Genomic DNA, 13,790 nt, shown 5'->3' with positions numbered 1-13,790 from the left:
GGACGGATTTGCCTGTTTGTGGGTGACGAAAAACCTTAGCTTTGTTGGTGTTATTGCATTGAGCGCAGTTCCCACAGGGGTAATTGCCATTTGGAATAGGGCTCAGTAGGGTTTGAGTGGGTTGCGCTGGTTTATTGCTGGCAAAGTTAGCTTGAACGAGAGAATCTCTTATATTTCTCCCACGTTTGTTCACAAAAAGCGGAGGGAATTGGAAAGTGCGTGAAAGTTCCGGATCAAATTGGAGCAGATGCCAGTGTTTTTTAAAAACTGATCGGATGTGATGAGAAAATGGGGAATGAGTAGTGATACAAGTGACTGAGAAGTTCTTATCCTGTTTAATATTATTTTTTAATAAATCAGAGCGTGGTTTCTGGAGGGCTGCCTCGAAACCCGCATCAACCCATTCTGACGGATAGCCCCTTTGAATGAAACGTTGTTTCATTTCAGACGATTTATTTATGTAATCCTCTGTTGTCTGGCATATTCTACGGAGTCTATAAAATTGGCTTTTTGGCAAACCTTGTATAAGGGGTGTGGGGTGTGCGCTCTTAGCCAGCAATAATGTGTTCCTGTCAGTTTCTTTTCTATAAAGGGTGGTCGATAGGCCACCATTGTCAATATAGACCCACATATCCAAAAAAATTACTTTTTCCGGGCTGGACTCGCAGGTGAACGTCAGGTGACTCTTAAAGCTATTAAGTAGTTCAACAAAGTTGTTTAACTCATCTAGATTACCCTGGAAAATACAAGAAATGTCATCAATAAATCTATAATATTTCAGAATTCGTGGGAGGTACACATTCTTATCAGGGTTAAAAACAAAGTTCTCCTCAAAATAACCCATGAAAAGGTTGGCATAATTAGGCGCACAAATAGTCCCCATACTGACACCTGAGGTTTGCAAATAAAAATCCCTGTCAAAGCAGAAATTGTTGTACTCCATTACACAGGTGGCTAGGTCAGCAATAAATGTATTGGGAGGATTGATAGTCTGATCCCGGTTTTGTAGAAAATGATTTAAGGCCTCTAAACCCTCAGAGTGAGGTATATTGGTGTAGAGGCTAGTGACATCTAGAGTCAACAGAAATGTGTTAGCAGGAAGGTCAGTTACAGAGGAGAGTTTATTTATAAAGTCAGTAGAATCCTTAATATAGGCCGGTAAGGCTTGGACAAAAGGTTTAATGAAAACATCGACAAAAGCCGATAAAGGAGATAACAGTGATTTCGTTTGTGCCACAATAGGGCGTCCAGGAGGATTCATAAGGGATTTGTGTATCTTTGGGAGAGTATAAAAAACAGATCTAATTGGGTGTTGACAATGCAAGAAATCAAATTCGGATTTAGTGATCCATCCCCTCTCTTTTGCTGTTTCCAAGAAAGTGACAATTTCTTTTTGGAAATCAGCAGTGGGGTCAGAAGTAAGTTTACGGTAAAAAAGTGTTAGACAGTTGGGAACAGATCTCACTTTTATATTTACTGGCGTCTTGAATTTCAATTGCGCCTCCTTTGTCTGCAGGCTTAATAACAATGTCTTTATCCTTTGCTAAAGTCTCTAATGTTAGCCTTTCTTCTTTGGACAAATTATGTGAGCTTAGCATGCATTTGCATAATGTCTTGTTCGACAATTCTACAAAACGTGTTAATAGAGGGATTAATTACTTTCTTTTGTACCGACAAGTGGGGTAAATGTTTTTGGTTTAAAGGTGGACTTATTCAAATGTTTTAGGCAAATCAAACTGAGACATTTTTTTGAAAAGAATAGGCCTACAGATTCTGCTGCCAACACCACCATACCCACCACTCAATTTAAAAAGAAGAGTACTTTCTGTCCCTTTGTAATTAATCCCTTTACTATACTGATTGATTTATTCTATTGTAGCTATCTTATTCTATTTTGTGTATATTTATAAATGTTCCTTTTATCATGGAAAAAATATACCACCTGTACTCACCTGTGGGCAGTCCCTCTCCATGGTAACGGATTGGTGTGGGTCATTTGATTGGCCCCCGCTGATCTCAGAGATGTATTTATGCTGACTGTTTGTCAGTACTGCTTTATGCCTGATGAAGGTCTGACGACCGAAACGTTGCAATAAAAACCAACCTAAGTTCATTCATTTCATATTTATTTATTTCATTTCAGTTATGGTTTTACATGATCATATACATTTTTACTTTGTACTTATTTATTTTTTTACATATTCCATACAGAAAAGAAAAGGAGCAGGAAGAAGATAAATCTTATTTATACCTGCCCCTATCATTAAAAAAAACATCTAATTGATGCTGCCACCAACCATACATGATTACATCAAATAAAATACAAAAAAAAACAACCAATTGATGCTGCCACCAACCATACATGATTACATCAAAAAAGAAAGAAAAAAACAACAAAGACAAAGGACATAGAGCTCAACAAGAGAAGACAGTGTGCGGGATTCTCTTTTTTCTACATAATTTAGCTATTGAAAAATAGCAGATCTACAAGCTCATAGCGCTGAGTGGCGCGCTACGAGCTTGTAGGTCTGCTATTTTTTTTAAATCGTGACAATTTTTGGGTTTGGGTACTTTGGTTTTTTTGGGTTAAACTGAGCAGGAGTGGCCTAACAATAGAGGAGTGGCCTAACAATAGAGGAGTGGCCTAACAATAGAGGAGTGGCCTAACAATAGAGGAGTGGCCTAACAATAGAGGAGTGGCCTAACAATAGAGGAGTGGCCTAACAATAGAGCATGACAATAAAGAGCAAAGCAAACAACTTGTCAAATACATACTGCTCTGTTTGGGCTGCTAGAGGCAGACAGGCTGCTATAGGCAGCCTGTCTGACACATTGGGCTGCTATAGGCAGCCTGTCTGACACAGGCTATAGGCAGCCTGTCTGACACAGGCTATAGGCAGCCTGTCTGACACATTGGGCTGCTATAGGCAGCCTGTCTGACACATTGGGCTGCTATAGGCAGCCTGTCTGACACATTGGGCTGCTATAGGCAGCCTGTCTGACACAGGCTATAGGCAGCCTGTCTGACACAGGCTATAGGCAGCCTGTCTGACACATTGGGCTGCTATAGGCAGCCTGTCTGACACAGGCTATAGGCAGCCTGTCTGACACAGGCTATAGGCAGCCTGTCTGACACATTGGGCTGCTATAGGCAGCCTGTCTGACACATTGGGCTGCTATAGGCAGCCTGTCTGACACATTGGGCTGCTATAGGCAGCCTGTCTGACACATTGGGCTGCTATAGGCAGCCTGTCTGACACATTGGGCTGCTATAGGCAGCCTGTCTGACACAGGCTATAGGCAGCCTGTCTGACACAGGCTATAGGCAGGCTATAGTCTGACACAGGCTATAGGCAGGCTATAGTCTGACACAGGCTATAGGCTAGCCTGGGTAAACCCCTGTCCAGCAGGGGGAGTGGGTTTACCCAGGCTAGCTATAGGCAGCCTGTCTGACACATTGCATACATGTTATACATCAGTATATATTATACATTATGATTACCAGTGGGTGCATTTCATGGTAGTCAGTGCTTGCTTGTGGATGTTTCTCATTCTATATATATATATATATATATATATATATATATATATATTATATTTCTATATATGTGTACACTGACACTATATATTTCTAAATGTCAGGTCAATGACAAAAGAGTGTCCAGAAACCATGGAGTTCTGGAGAACCTGGACGGACGGCTTCGTCTCAAACCGGTAGGTTGTTCTCAGTTAGACTGAACCAGTAGGTTGTTCTCAGTTAGACTGAACCAGTAGGTTGTTCTCAGTTAGACTGAACCAGTAGGTTGTTCTCAGTTAGACTGAACCAGTAGGTTGTTCTCAGTTAGACTGAACCAGTAGGTTGTTCTCAGTTAGACTGAACCAGTAGGTTGTTCTCAGTTAGACTGAACCAGTAGGTTGTTCTTCAGGTTGCTGTTATGGACGATAACCGATCTTTTTCTGAATTAAAACATGATCATAATTGTACTGTCATCCATATTGTTTTGGTTCTTCTCTCTCTCTCTCTCTCTCTCTCTCCCAGACTCACTCGAACCCTTGCTTCGTGCAGCCATCTTTGGAGGACGCCCCGCGGGCCGTAGAGAGAGAGCGCTGGGTCTCCCTGCGTCACGGAGACATCTTCTCTCTCCTGCCTGGGAGGCTGATGTACCGAGTGGAGGCTGTGGGAGGACCAGACAACACCCCTAGTCCTAGGTCAGTACCCCTAGTCCTACCCCTAACCCCTAGTCCTAACCTCTGGGAGGCTGATGTACCGAGTGGAGGCTGTGGGAGGACCAGACAACACCCCTAGTCCTAGGTCAGTACCCCTAGTCCTACCCCTAACCCCTAGTCCTAACCTCTGGGAGGCTGATGTACCGAGTGGAGGCTGTGGGAGGACCAGACAACACCCCTAGTCCTGGTCGTAGTCCTAGGTACTGTTACCCTAACCTAACCCATAAACATGCACGTGTGTGTGTGTGTGTGTGTGTGTGTGTGTGTGTGTGTGTGTGTGTGTGTGTGTGTGTGTGTGTGTGTGTGTGTGTGTGTGTGTGTGTGTGTGTGTGTGTGTGTGTGTGTGTGTGTGTGTGTGTGTGTGTGTGTGTGTGTGTGTGTGTGTGTGTGAAATGAAATGAAATGAAATGAAATCTATATTTACCCAGGGTATCTGGGCTAAGCTCAAGAACTTGTTTCCAGCCAGGCCCTGCTCATAGAACACATTTCATCGTAGTGGTTGATGCCTTGTTCAAGGGCATCAATGTGTGTGTGTGTGTGTGTGTGTGTGTGTGTGTGTGTGTGTGTGTGTGGTGTTATATTGGAAAAGGTATAAGGACTAGTGTTAGTAATCCATGTTAGGGATGTCGGTAACGGATAATTTCCCATCCGGTTAGCCGACAGGATTAACCGGGACCATTAACGGATAATTGGTTGATTTTTTTTCTCTTTTTTTGGCTACCCCAAATGTAATATACATGTATAGGCTACATAATTAAAGTTGGTAGACGAAATGGTATACATTTATTTATGCTCCTTTTAAAAAGACAAACAAAAAAGCAACAGTTAACAATATAAATAAATTGTTGTAGGCTTAATCATCAATAAACAACGCATCGCATCTGCATGCATGCATCTGCGCGTCTACAGTACAGAGGTCCGCCGGTTCTAGTCCAAAACATAAATAAATCCAGTCCAGATCTGAGCAGCCTATATCTATAAAGCCACTGGACGCATGGGCTAAGCCTTTTTTTTATTATTAAGGAAGATCAGCATGCATGTCACCGTGTTCTGTTTGTTGACTTTTCGCTGACGAGAAAACCCTCAAACATCGATAGCACATGGCTAACTTGATAGCCGGGAGGAGGAGGAGGAGGAGGAAGCGGCGGCGGCTGTAAATGTTCTCCCTCCAGGCCATTAATGGATTTAATAATGTAGGTCTCTGCATTGATATGGTCGACATGTTGTGTTAATCTCGTCTCGCTGTCACTCGCTTAAGTATTGACTACCGCAAAGCTACCGTTGTAGCCAACTAGCCATTTGAAGTACAACAGAGAACTTTGGGACAACGACATTGCGGGGGCAGAAAACAGCGCCCGAGCGCTGCTGTTAATGCAGCCTGGAGTGTGACAAGCTGGCCGGCGCAAATAACAGCAGTTTTAGGCATGTGTGCAAGACAACTGTTTTAAAGTATTGTACAGTGACAACTAGGGTTGGGATTCGTTAGGATTTTAACGGTTCCGGATCCTTCCCGGATCCCTCTTAACAGTTCCGGTTCCTAACGGTTCCCTTAACGGATCCTAATATTCTTTTTTCCCCCTTTTTTCTGACATATATTATGCTTATATTATAACTAACCTAACCTAGTACATAATAAACACAAATTCATTAATTCAATTATTGAAAATGCACTTTACAATTATGAGGTGGCACTATTATTTAAACTTCACCACCACCACCACCAGCTAGACACCACAACAATAGCATTGTTGCAATTTGTACTGTATATTGCAATTTGTACTGTATATTAAATATAGCCTACAGTACACATTGCAATAATGATATTGTTGTGGTGACAAATGTTGTCTTTAATGTTCAGATTAATTTAATATGAAGGACCCCTTACCCTAATGGAAACAACTAACAAGCCATAGTGCTTTCTTGGATTATAAAATCCTCTAGCAGACCTTGTATTGAACTGTAGGCTACGTTCCTGTGCTTTTTTCTGCAAACTGTTTATAAAGTAATCAATCTATGGAGGTATGCACCTAAACGCTGGGCTCTCAACAGCCACGCGATTAATTTAGAGCCAAATCAGAAGCAGTTGAGTTGCTTATAAGTGCAGACAAATTGATTTGGCTCTATACTATAGTTAACGTGATTCATAAAATATCAGACAGAAAGACGCCGAGTCATTGGCATTCTAAATTAACACCATTAACAACAGTTGTACAATACGCCTAATGAAAAGCTCTGTAGACGACAGTAGTTTTTATTTTCTATTACGTTACTAGCCTGGGGAAAGTGAACGAGCCTTGCATCATCCTCGTCCCCCGCCGGCTAGCTGTGGTGGAGTTGCGGGGAGTGCAGGCACGGCTTTCCGCATGGCTCACAAACGCGATGCCTAGATTATTCTCGTGAGTTGTGGACTCGTGTAGGCATATTTATTTTGAGATGTTTCCTCAATGTGGACGTGATGCAAAACTGCAACTGGTACAAGTTGCAACAACCTTTGCACGCATTTATTGTACTTTGCGTGCTCAGCCTCAGAGTAATTTCCCTCTCCACAGTCGCTCCGCGGCGGTGACCGCCGACCGGTCGCTGAATGCACAGAACAGTGGGCGTCCCCACTCACTCACTCACTCACGTAGGTTGGGTGACGTCACCCCAGTAACTTGGCTCTGCTTGCATGCATGCACAGACACAGCGGAGCTAAATGACGACTGATGAGATCCGTTTGGGGAACCGTTAATAAAAAAACGATGGAACCGGCTCCGGATCCGCAATGTCGGAACCGGGTCTGAAATGGACCCGGTTCCGAATCCCAACCCTAGTGACAACTACAGTCTCTGTAATGTTTATGTTGTACTATTACTAAAAACGATCTAAAATAAAAGGGATTTAAGATCAGAACACGCATTTATTATTATGCAAATTAACCGTAAAGCTGATAAGCATACCCGGATATTTCTTAACGGTCGGCTAACCGGCTAGCCGGTTAACCCCCGACATCCCTAATCCATGTACTGATGCTTCACAGAAGCATCCAGGAGGAGGATGACCCAGAGGGTCCTCAACCACCCGTCTCACTCTCTGAGGACCACAAAGAACCTGTCTCACCACCCGTCCCCCTCTCTGAGGACCACAAAGAACCTGTCTCACCACCCGTCTCACTCTCTGCGGACCAGACACAACCTGTCTCCCTCCCTGTCTGTGTGGTAGGGCTGTCTGTCTGTCTGCCTGTCTGTGTGTTGTCTGTGTCATTTCATTTGGTGCTTAAATTGTCGTTGAGATAATTTCAGATTTAGATTGAATAGTTCGATGTGTTTTCCTGTTGGGACATTAATTACGTCGTTCTCAAACTTGTTCATGTCAAGGACCCCCATAATTGTCTGAAATTGGCCGCCGACCCCCATCTCAAAATATGTTGTTCCAGGGACCCCCCCTCTCCCCCCACCCCCAGAAGCAAAGATTTGAGTTAAAAACGTTCGCTCTGAAAGACTTACTTACTTAGACTTAGTTCCTCCCGTTCCTATTGGAACATTGGGCGACGAGACCTCTCCATTTGCTCCGGTCTCTGGCGACCCTTCTTGCTCCGTGCCAGCTGACACCCATCTGGCTTAGGTCTTGCTTAGCTGTCTGTCTGCAGGTCTTCTTTGGCCTCCCTCTCTTCCTCTTTCCACCTTCTGGCATCCAGTCCATTGCCACACTTGCCGGTCTCTCTCTTGGCAGTCGGAGTACGTGTCCAGCCATTCTCCTTCTCCTTTCATCGACGATGTCAGACAGTGGTGCTACCCCTGCCCTTCTCACCACCTCCTCCTGTCAGAGACGATGACAGACAGTGGTGCTACCCCTGCCCTTCTCATCACCTCCTCCTGTCAGAGACGATGTCAGACAGTGGTGCTACCCCTGCCCTTCTCACCACCTCCTCCTGTCAGAGACGATGACAGACAGTGGTGCTACCCCTGCCCTTCTCACCACCTCCTCCTGTCAGAGACGATGTCAGACAGTGGTGCTACCCCTGCCCTTCTCACCACCTCCTCCTGTCAGAGACGATGTCAGACAGTGGTGCTACCCCTGCCCTTCTCACCACCTCCTCCTGTCAGAGACGATGTCAGACAGTGGTGCTACCCCTGCCCTTCTCACCACCTCCTCCTGTCAGAGACGATGTCAGACAGTGGTGCTACCCCTGCCCTTCTCACCACCTCCTCCTGTCAGAGACGATGTCAGACAGTGGTGCTACCCCTGCCCTTCTCACCACCTCCTCCTGTCAGAGACGATGTCAGACAGTGGTGCTACCCCTGCCCTTCTCACCACCTCCTCCTGTCAGAGACGATGTCATACAGTGGTGCTACCCCTGCCCTTCTCACCACCTCCTCATTGGTGATGTGGTCTCTCCACGAGGTCCTCAGGATGGATCTGAGGCATCGTCGGTGGAAGACATCCAACTTGTTGGTGGTGTTGGCTGTCTTCGTCCACGTCTCACAGGCGTAGGTCGCTGTTGGGATGACCACTGACATATAGAGGCGTAGCTTGGTGGCCGTAGAGATGGTTTTAGACGACCAAATGTTGCGGAGCCGTTGGAACATCCTGCAGCTTTGCCAACTCTGTTATTGACGTCTTTCTCCATGTCTACTGTGTTTGAGATGTTACTTCCAAGATACGTGAAGTTCTATGTTCTATGACATATTATATGTCATGTAGGCCTATAGTGAGTGGTGGAAGGCTCTGAAAGAATATATATTCAAAGATTTGCCGCACATTTTCACCATATTTCAAAAATAGCAGATCTACAAGCTCGTAGCGCGGCACTCTGTGCCGCACTACGAGCTTGTAGGTCTGCTATTTTCCAACAGCTAAAGTATAACATAATGCTTAAAACACCAAAAGGGGTTCCACGTCCAGAATGGGTTAAACTAAAATCACACTCGCACATCACAGTGAAGTGAGCGGCGCTCAACTGGCTCTTCTGTCCTCACTGTTTATCGTCAATACGTTCCTAATCCTCCAGACAGTTACATTCAACCATGACGATACAGAAGATCTGCTGTTCCCGTTTCATAAACAGACCTGCTGTTCCCGTTTCATAAACAGACCTGCTGTTCCCGTTTCATAAACAAGATCTGCTGTTCCCGTTTCATAAACAGAAGACCTGCTGTTCCCGTTTCATAAACAGATCTGCTGTTCCCGTTTCATAAACAGAAGACCTGCTGTTCCCGTTTCATAAACAGATCTGCTGTTCCCGTTTCATAAACAGACCTGCTGTTCCCGTTTCATAAACAGACCTGCTGTTCCCGTTTCATAAACAGACCTGCTGTTCCCGTTTCATAAACAGACCTGCTGTTCCCGTTTCATAAACAGACCTGCTGTTCCCGTTTCATAAACAGACCTGCTGTTCCCGTTTCATAAACAGAAGACCTGCTGTTCCCGTTTCATAAACAGATCTGCTGTTCCCGTTTCATAAACAGACCTGCTGTTCCCGTTTCATAAACAGACCTGCTGTTCCCGTTTCATAAACAGACCTGCTGTTCCCGTTTCATAAACAGAAGACCTGCTGTTCCCGTTTCATAAACAAGACCTGCTGTTCCCGTTTCATAAACAGACCTGCTGTTCCCGTTTCATAAACAGAAGACCTGCTGTTCCCGTTTCATAAACAAGATCTGCTGTTCCCGTTTCATAAACAGAAGACCTGCTGTTCCCGTTTCATAAACAGACCTGCTGTTCCCGTTTCATAAACAGACCTGCTGTTCCCGTTTCATAAACAGACCTGCTGTTCCCGTTTCATAAACAGAAGACCTGCTGTTCCCGTTTCATAAACAGACCTGCTGTTCCCGTTTCATAAACAGAAGACCTGCTGTTCCCGTTTCATAAACAAGATCTGCTGTTCCCGTTTCATAAACAGACCTGCTGTTCCCGTTTCATAAACAAGATCTGCTGTTCCCGTTTCATAAACAGACCTGCTGTTCCCGTTTCATAAACAGATCTGCTGTTCCCGTTTCATAAACAGACCTGCTGTTCCCGTTTCATAAACAGAAGACCTGCTGTTCCCGTTTCATAAACAGACCTGCTGTTCCCGTTTCATAAACAGACCTGCTGTTCCCGTTTCATAAACAGATCTGCTGTTCCCGTTTCATAAACAGATCTGCTGTTCCCGTTTCATAAACAGACCTGCTGTTCCCGTTTCATAAACAGACCTGCTGTTCCCGTTTCATAAACAGATCTGCTGTTCCCGTTTCATAAACAGACCTGCTGTTCCCGTTTCATAAACAGACCTGCTGTTCCCGTTTCATAAACAAGATCTGCTGTTCCCGTTTCATAAACAGACCTGCTGTTCCCGTTTCATAAACAGACCTGCTGTTCCCGTTTCATAAACAGACCTGCTGTTCCCGTTTCATAAACAAGATCTGCTGTTCCCGTTTCATAAACAGACCTGCTGTTCCCGTTTCATAAACAGACCTGCTGTTCCCGTTTCATAAACAGACCTGCTGTTCCCGTTTCATAAACAAGATCTGCTGTTCCCGTTTCATAAACAGACCTGCTGTTCCCGTTTCATAAACAGACCTGCTGTTCCCGTTTCATAAACAGACCTGCTGTTCCCGTTTCATAAACAGACCTGCTGTTCCCGTTTCATAAACAGACCTGCTGTTCCCGTTTCATAAACAGACCTGCTGTTCCCGTTTCATAAACAAGATCTGCTGTTCCCGTTTCATAAACAGACCTGCTGTTCCCGTTTCATAAACAAGACCTGCTGTTCCCGTTTCATAAACAGAAGACCTGCTGTTCCCGTTTCATAAACAGACCTGCTGTTCCCGTTTCATAAACAGACCTGCTGTTCCCGTTTCATAAACAGACCTGCTGTTCCCGTTTCATAAACAAGACCTGCTGTTCCCGTTTCATAAACAGAAGACCTGCTGTTCCCGTTTCATAAACAGAAGATCTGCTGTTCCCGTTTCATAAACAGACCTGCTGTTCCCGTTTCATAAACAGATCTGCTGTTCCCGTTTCATAAACAGACCTGCTGTTCCCGTTTCATAAACAGACCTGCTGTTCCCGTTTCATAAACAGATCTGCTGTTCCCGTTTCATAAACAGACCTGCTGTTCCCGTTTCATAAACAGACCTGCTGTTCCCGTTTCATAAACAGACCTGCTGTTCCCGTTTCATAAACAGACCTGCTGTTCCCGTTTCATAAACAGACCTGCTGTTCCCGTTTCATAAACAGACCTGCTGTTCCCGTTTCATAAACAGAAGACCTGCTGTTCCCGTTTCATAAACAGACCTGCTGTTCCCGTTTCATAAACAGAAGACCTGCTGTTCCCGTTTCATAAACAGACCTGCTGTTCCCGTTTCATAAACAGACCTGCTGTTCCCGTTTCATAAACAGATCTGCTGTTCCCGTTTCATAAACAGAAGACCTGCTGTTCCCGTTTCATAAACAGACCTGCTGTTCCCGTTTCATAAACAGAAGACCTGCTGTTCCCGTTTCATAAACAGATCTGCTGTTCCCGTTTCATAAACAGACCTGCTGTTCCCGTTTCATAAACAGATCTGCTGTTCCCGTTTCATAAACAGACCTGCTGTTCCCGTTTCATAAACAGATCTGCTGTTCCCGTTTCATAAACAGACCTGCTGTTCCCGTTTCATAAACAGACCTGCTGTTCCCGTTTCATAAACAGACCTGCTGTTCCCGTTTCATAAACAGAAGTCCTGCTGTTCCCGTTTCATAAACAGACCTGCTGTTCCCGTTTCATAAACAGATCTGCTGTTCCCGTTTCATAAACAGAAGACCTGCTGTTCCCGTTTCATAAACAGACCTGCTGTTCCCGTTTCATAAACAGACCTGCTGTTCCCGTTTCATAAACAGACCTGCTGTTCCCGTTTCATAAACAGACCTGCTGTTCCCGTTTCATAAACAGATCTGCTGTTCCCGTTTCATAAACAGACCTGCTGTTCCCGTTTCATAAACAGAAGACCTGCTGTTCCCGTTTCATAAACAGAAGACCTGCTGTTCCCGTTTCATAAACAGACCTGCTGTTCCCGTTTCATAAACAGACCTGCTGTTCCCGTTTCATAAACAGAAGACCTGCTGTTCCCGTTTCATAAACAGAAGACCTGCTGTTCCCGTTTCATAAACAGAAGACCTGCTGTTCCCGTTTCATAAACAAGACCTGCTGTTCCCGTTTCATAAACAGACCTGCTGTTCCCGTTTCATAAACAGACCTGCTGTTCCCGTTTCATAAACAAGATCTGCTGTTCCCGTTTCATAAACAGAAGACCTGCTGTTCCCGTTTCATAAACAGACCTGCTGTTCCCGTTTCATAAACAGACCTGCTGTTCCCGTTTCATAAACAGACCTGCTGTTCCCGTTTCATAAACAGACCTGCTGTTCCCGTTTCATAAACAGACCTGCTGTTCCCGTTTCATAAACAGATCTGCTGTTCCCGTTTCATAAACAGAAGACCTGCTGTTCCCGTTTCATAAACAGACCTGCTGTTCCCGTTTCATAAACAGACCTGCTGTTCCCGTTTCATAAACAGAAGTCCTGCTGTTCCCGTTTCATAAACAGACCTGCTGTTCCCGTTTCATAAACAGATCTGCTGTTCCCGTTTCATAAACAAGACCTGCTGTTCCCGTTTCATAAACAGAAGACCTGCTGTTCCCGTTTTATAAACAGACCTGCTGTTCCCGTTTCATAAACAGACCTGCTGTTCCCGTTTCATAAACAAGATCTGCTGTTCCCGTTTTATAAACAGACCTGCTGTTCCCGTTTCATAAACAAGATCTGCTGTTCCTGTTTCATAAACAAGACCTGCTGTTCCCGTTTCATAAACAGACCTGCTGTTCCCGTTTCATAAACAGACCTGCTGTTCCCGTTTCATAAACAAGATCTGCTGTTCCCGTTTCATAAACAGAAGACCTGCTGTTCCCGTTTCATAAACAGACCTGCTGTTCCCGTTTCATAAACAGACCTGCTGTTCCCGTTTCATAAACAGACCTGCTGTTCCCGTTTCATAAACAGACCTGCTGTTCCCGTTTCATAAACAGACCTGCTGTTCCCGTTTCATAAACAGATCTGCTGTTCCCGTTTCATAAACAGAAGTCCTGCTGTTCCCGTTTCATAAACAGACCTGCTGTTCCCGTTTCATAAACAGAAGTCCTGCTGTTCCCGTTTCATAAACAGACCTGCTGTTCCCGTTTCATAAACAGATCTGCTGTTCCCGTTTCATAAACAAGACCTGCTGTTCCCGTTTCATAAACAGAAGACCTGCTGTTCCCGTTTTATAAACAGACCTGCTGTTCCCGTTTCATAAACAGACCTGCTGTTCCCGTTTCATAAACAAGATCTGCTGTTCCCGTTTTATAAACAGACCTGCTGTTCCCGTTTCATAAACAAGATCTGCTGTTCCTGTTTCATAAACAAGACCTGCTGTTCCCGTTTCATAAACAGACCTGCTGTTCCCGTTTCATAAACAAGATCTGCTGTTCCCGTTTCATAAACAGACCTGCTGTTCCCGTTTCATAAACAGATCTGCTGTTCCCGTTTCATAAACAGAAGACCTGCTGTTCCCGTTTCATAAACAGACC

The 13,790-nt window shown here is 44.7% G+C and overlaps 1 protein-coding gene across 3 annotated transcripts in view; it reads left to right on the top strand.

The window, feature by feature from the left end:
• Positions 1 to 13,790, top strand: part of aplf (aprataxin and PNKP like factor) — a 43,279-nt gene that overhangs the window by 3,555 nt on the left and 25,934 nt on the right. For 2 of the 3 annotated variants that reach the window (XM_079499078.1, XM_079499077.1), the window contains exons 3-5: positions 3,643 to 3,714; positions 4,040 to 4,209; positions 7,247 to 7,424. In XM_079499078.1, coding sequence (XP_079355204.1) covers positions 3,643 to 3,714; positions 4,040 to 4,209; positions 7,247 to 7,424 — 420 coding nt within the window. Of the gene's footprint in view, positions 1 to 3,642; positions 3,715 to 4,039; positions 4,210 to 4,259; positions 4,313 to 7,246; positions 7,425 to 13,790 lie in introns of those variants that run through there. The other variant, XM_079499079.1, reaches the window with a different exon arrangement.

Source organism: Electrona antarctica, assembly GCF_951216825.1.
Source record: "Electrona antarctica genome assembly, chromosome: 4".
In the NCBI taxonomy this organism is placed as follows: Eukaryota; Metazoa; Chordata; class Actinopteri; order Myctophiformes; family Myctophidae; genus Electrona; species Electrona antarctica.
This window is presented reverse-complemented; position numbering and strand designations above follow the sequence as displayed.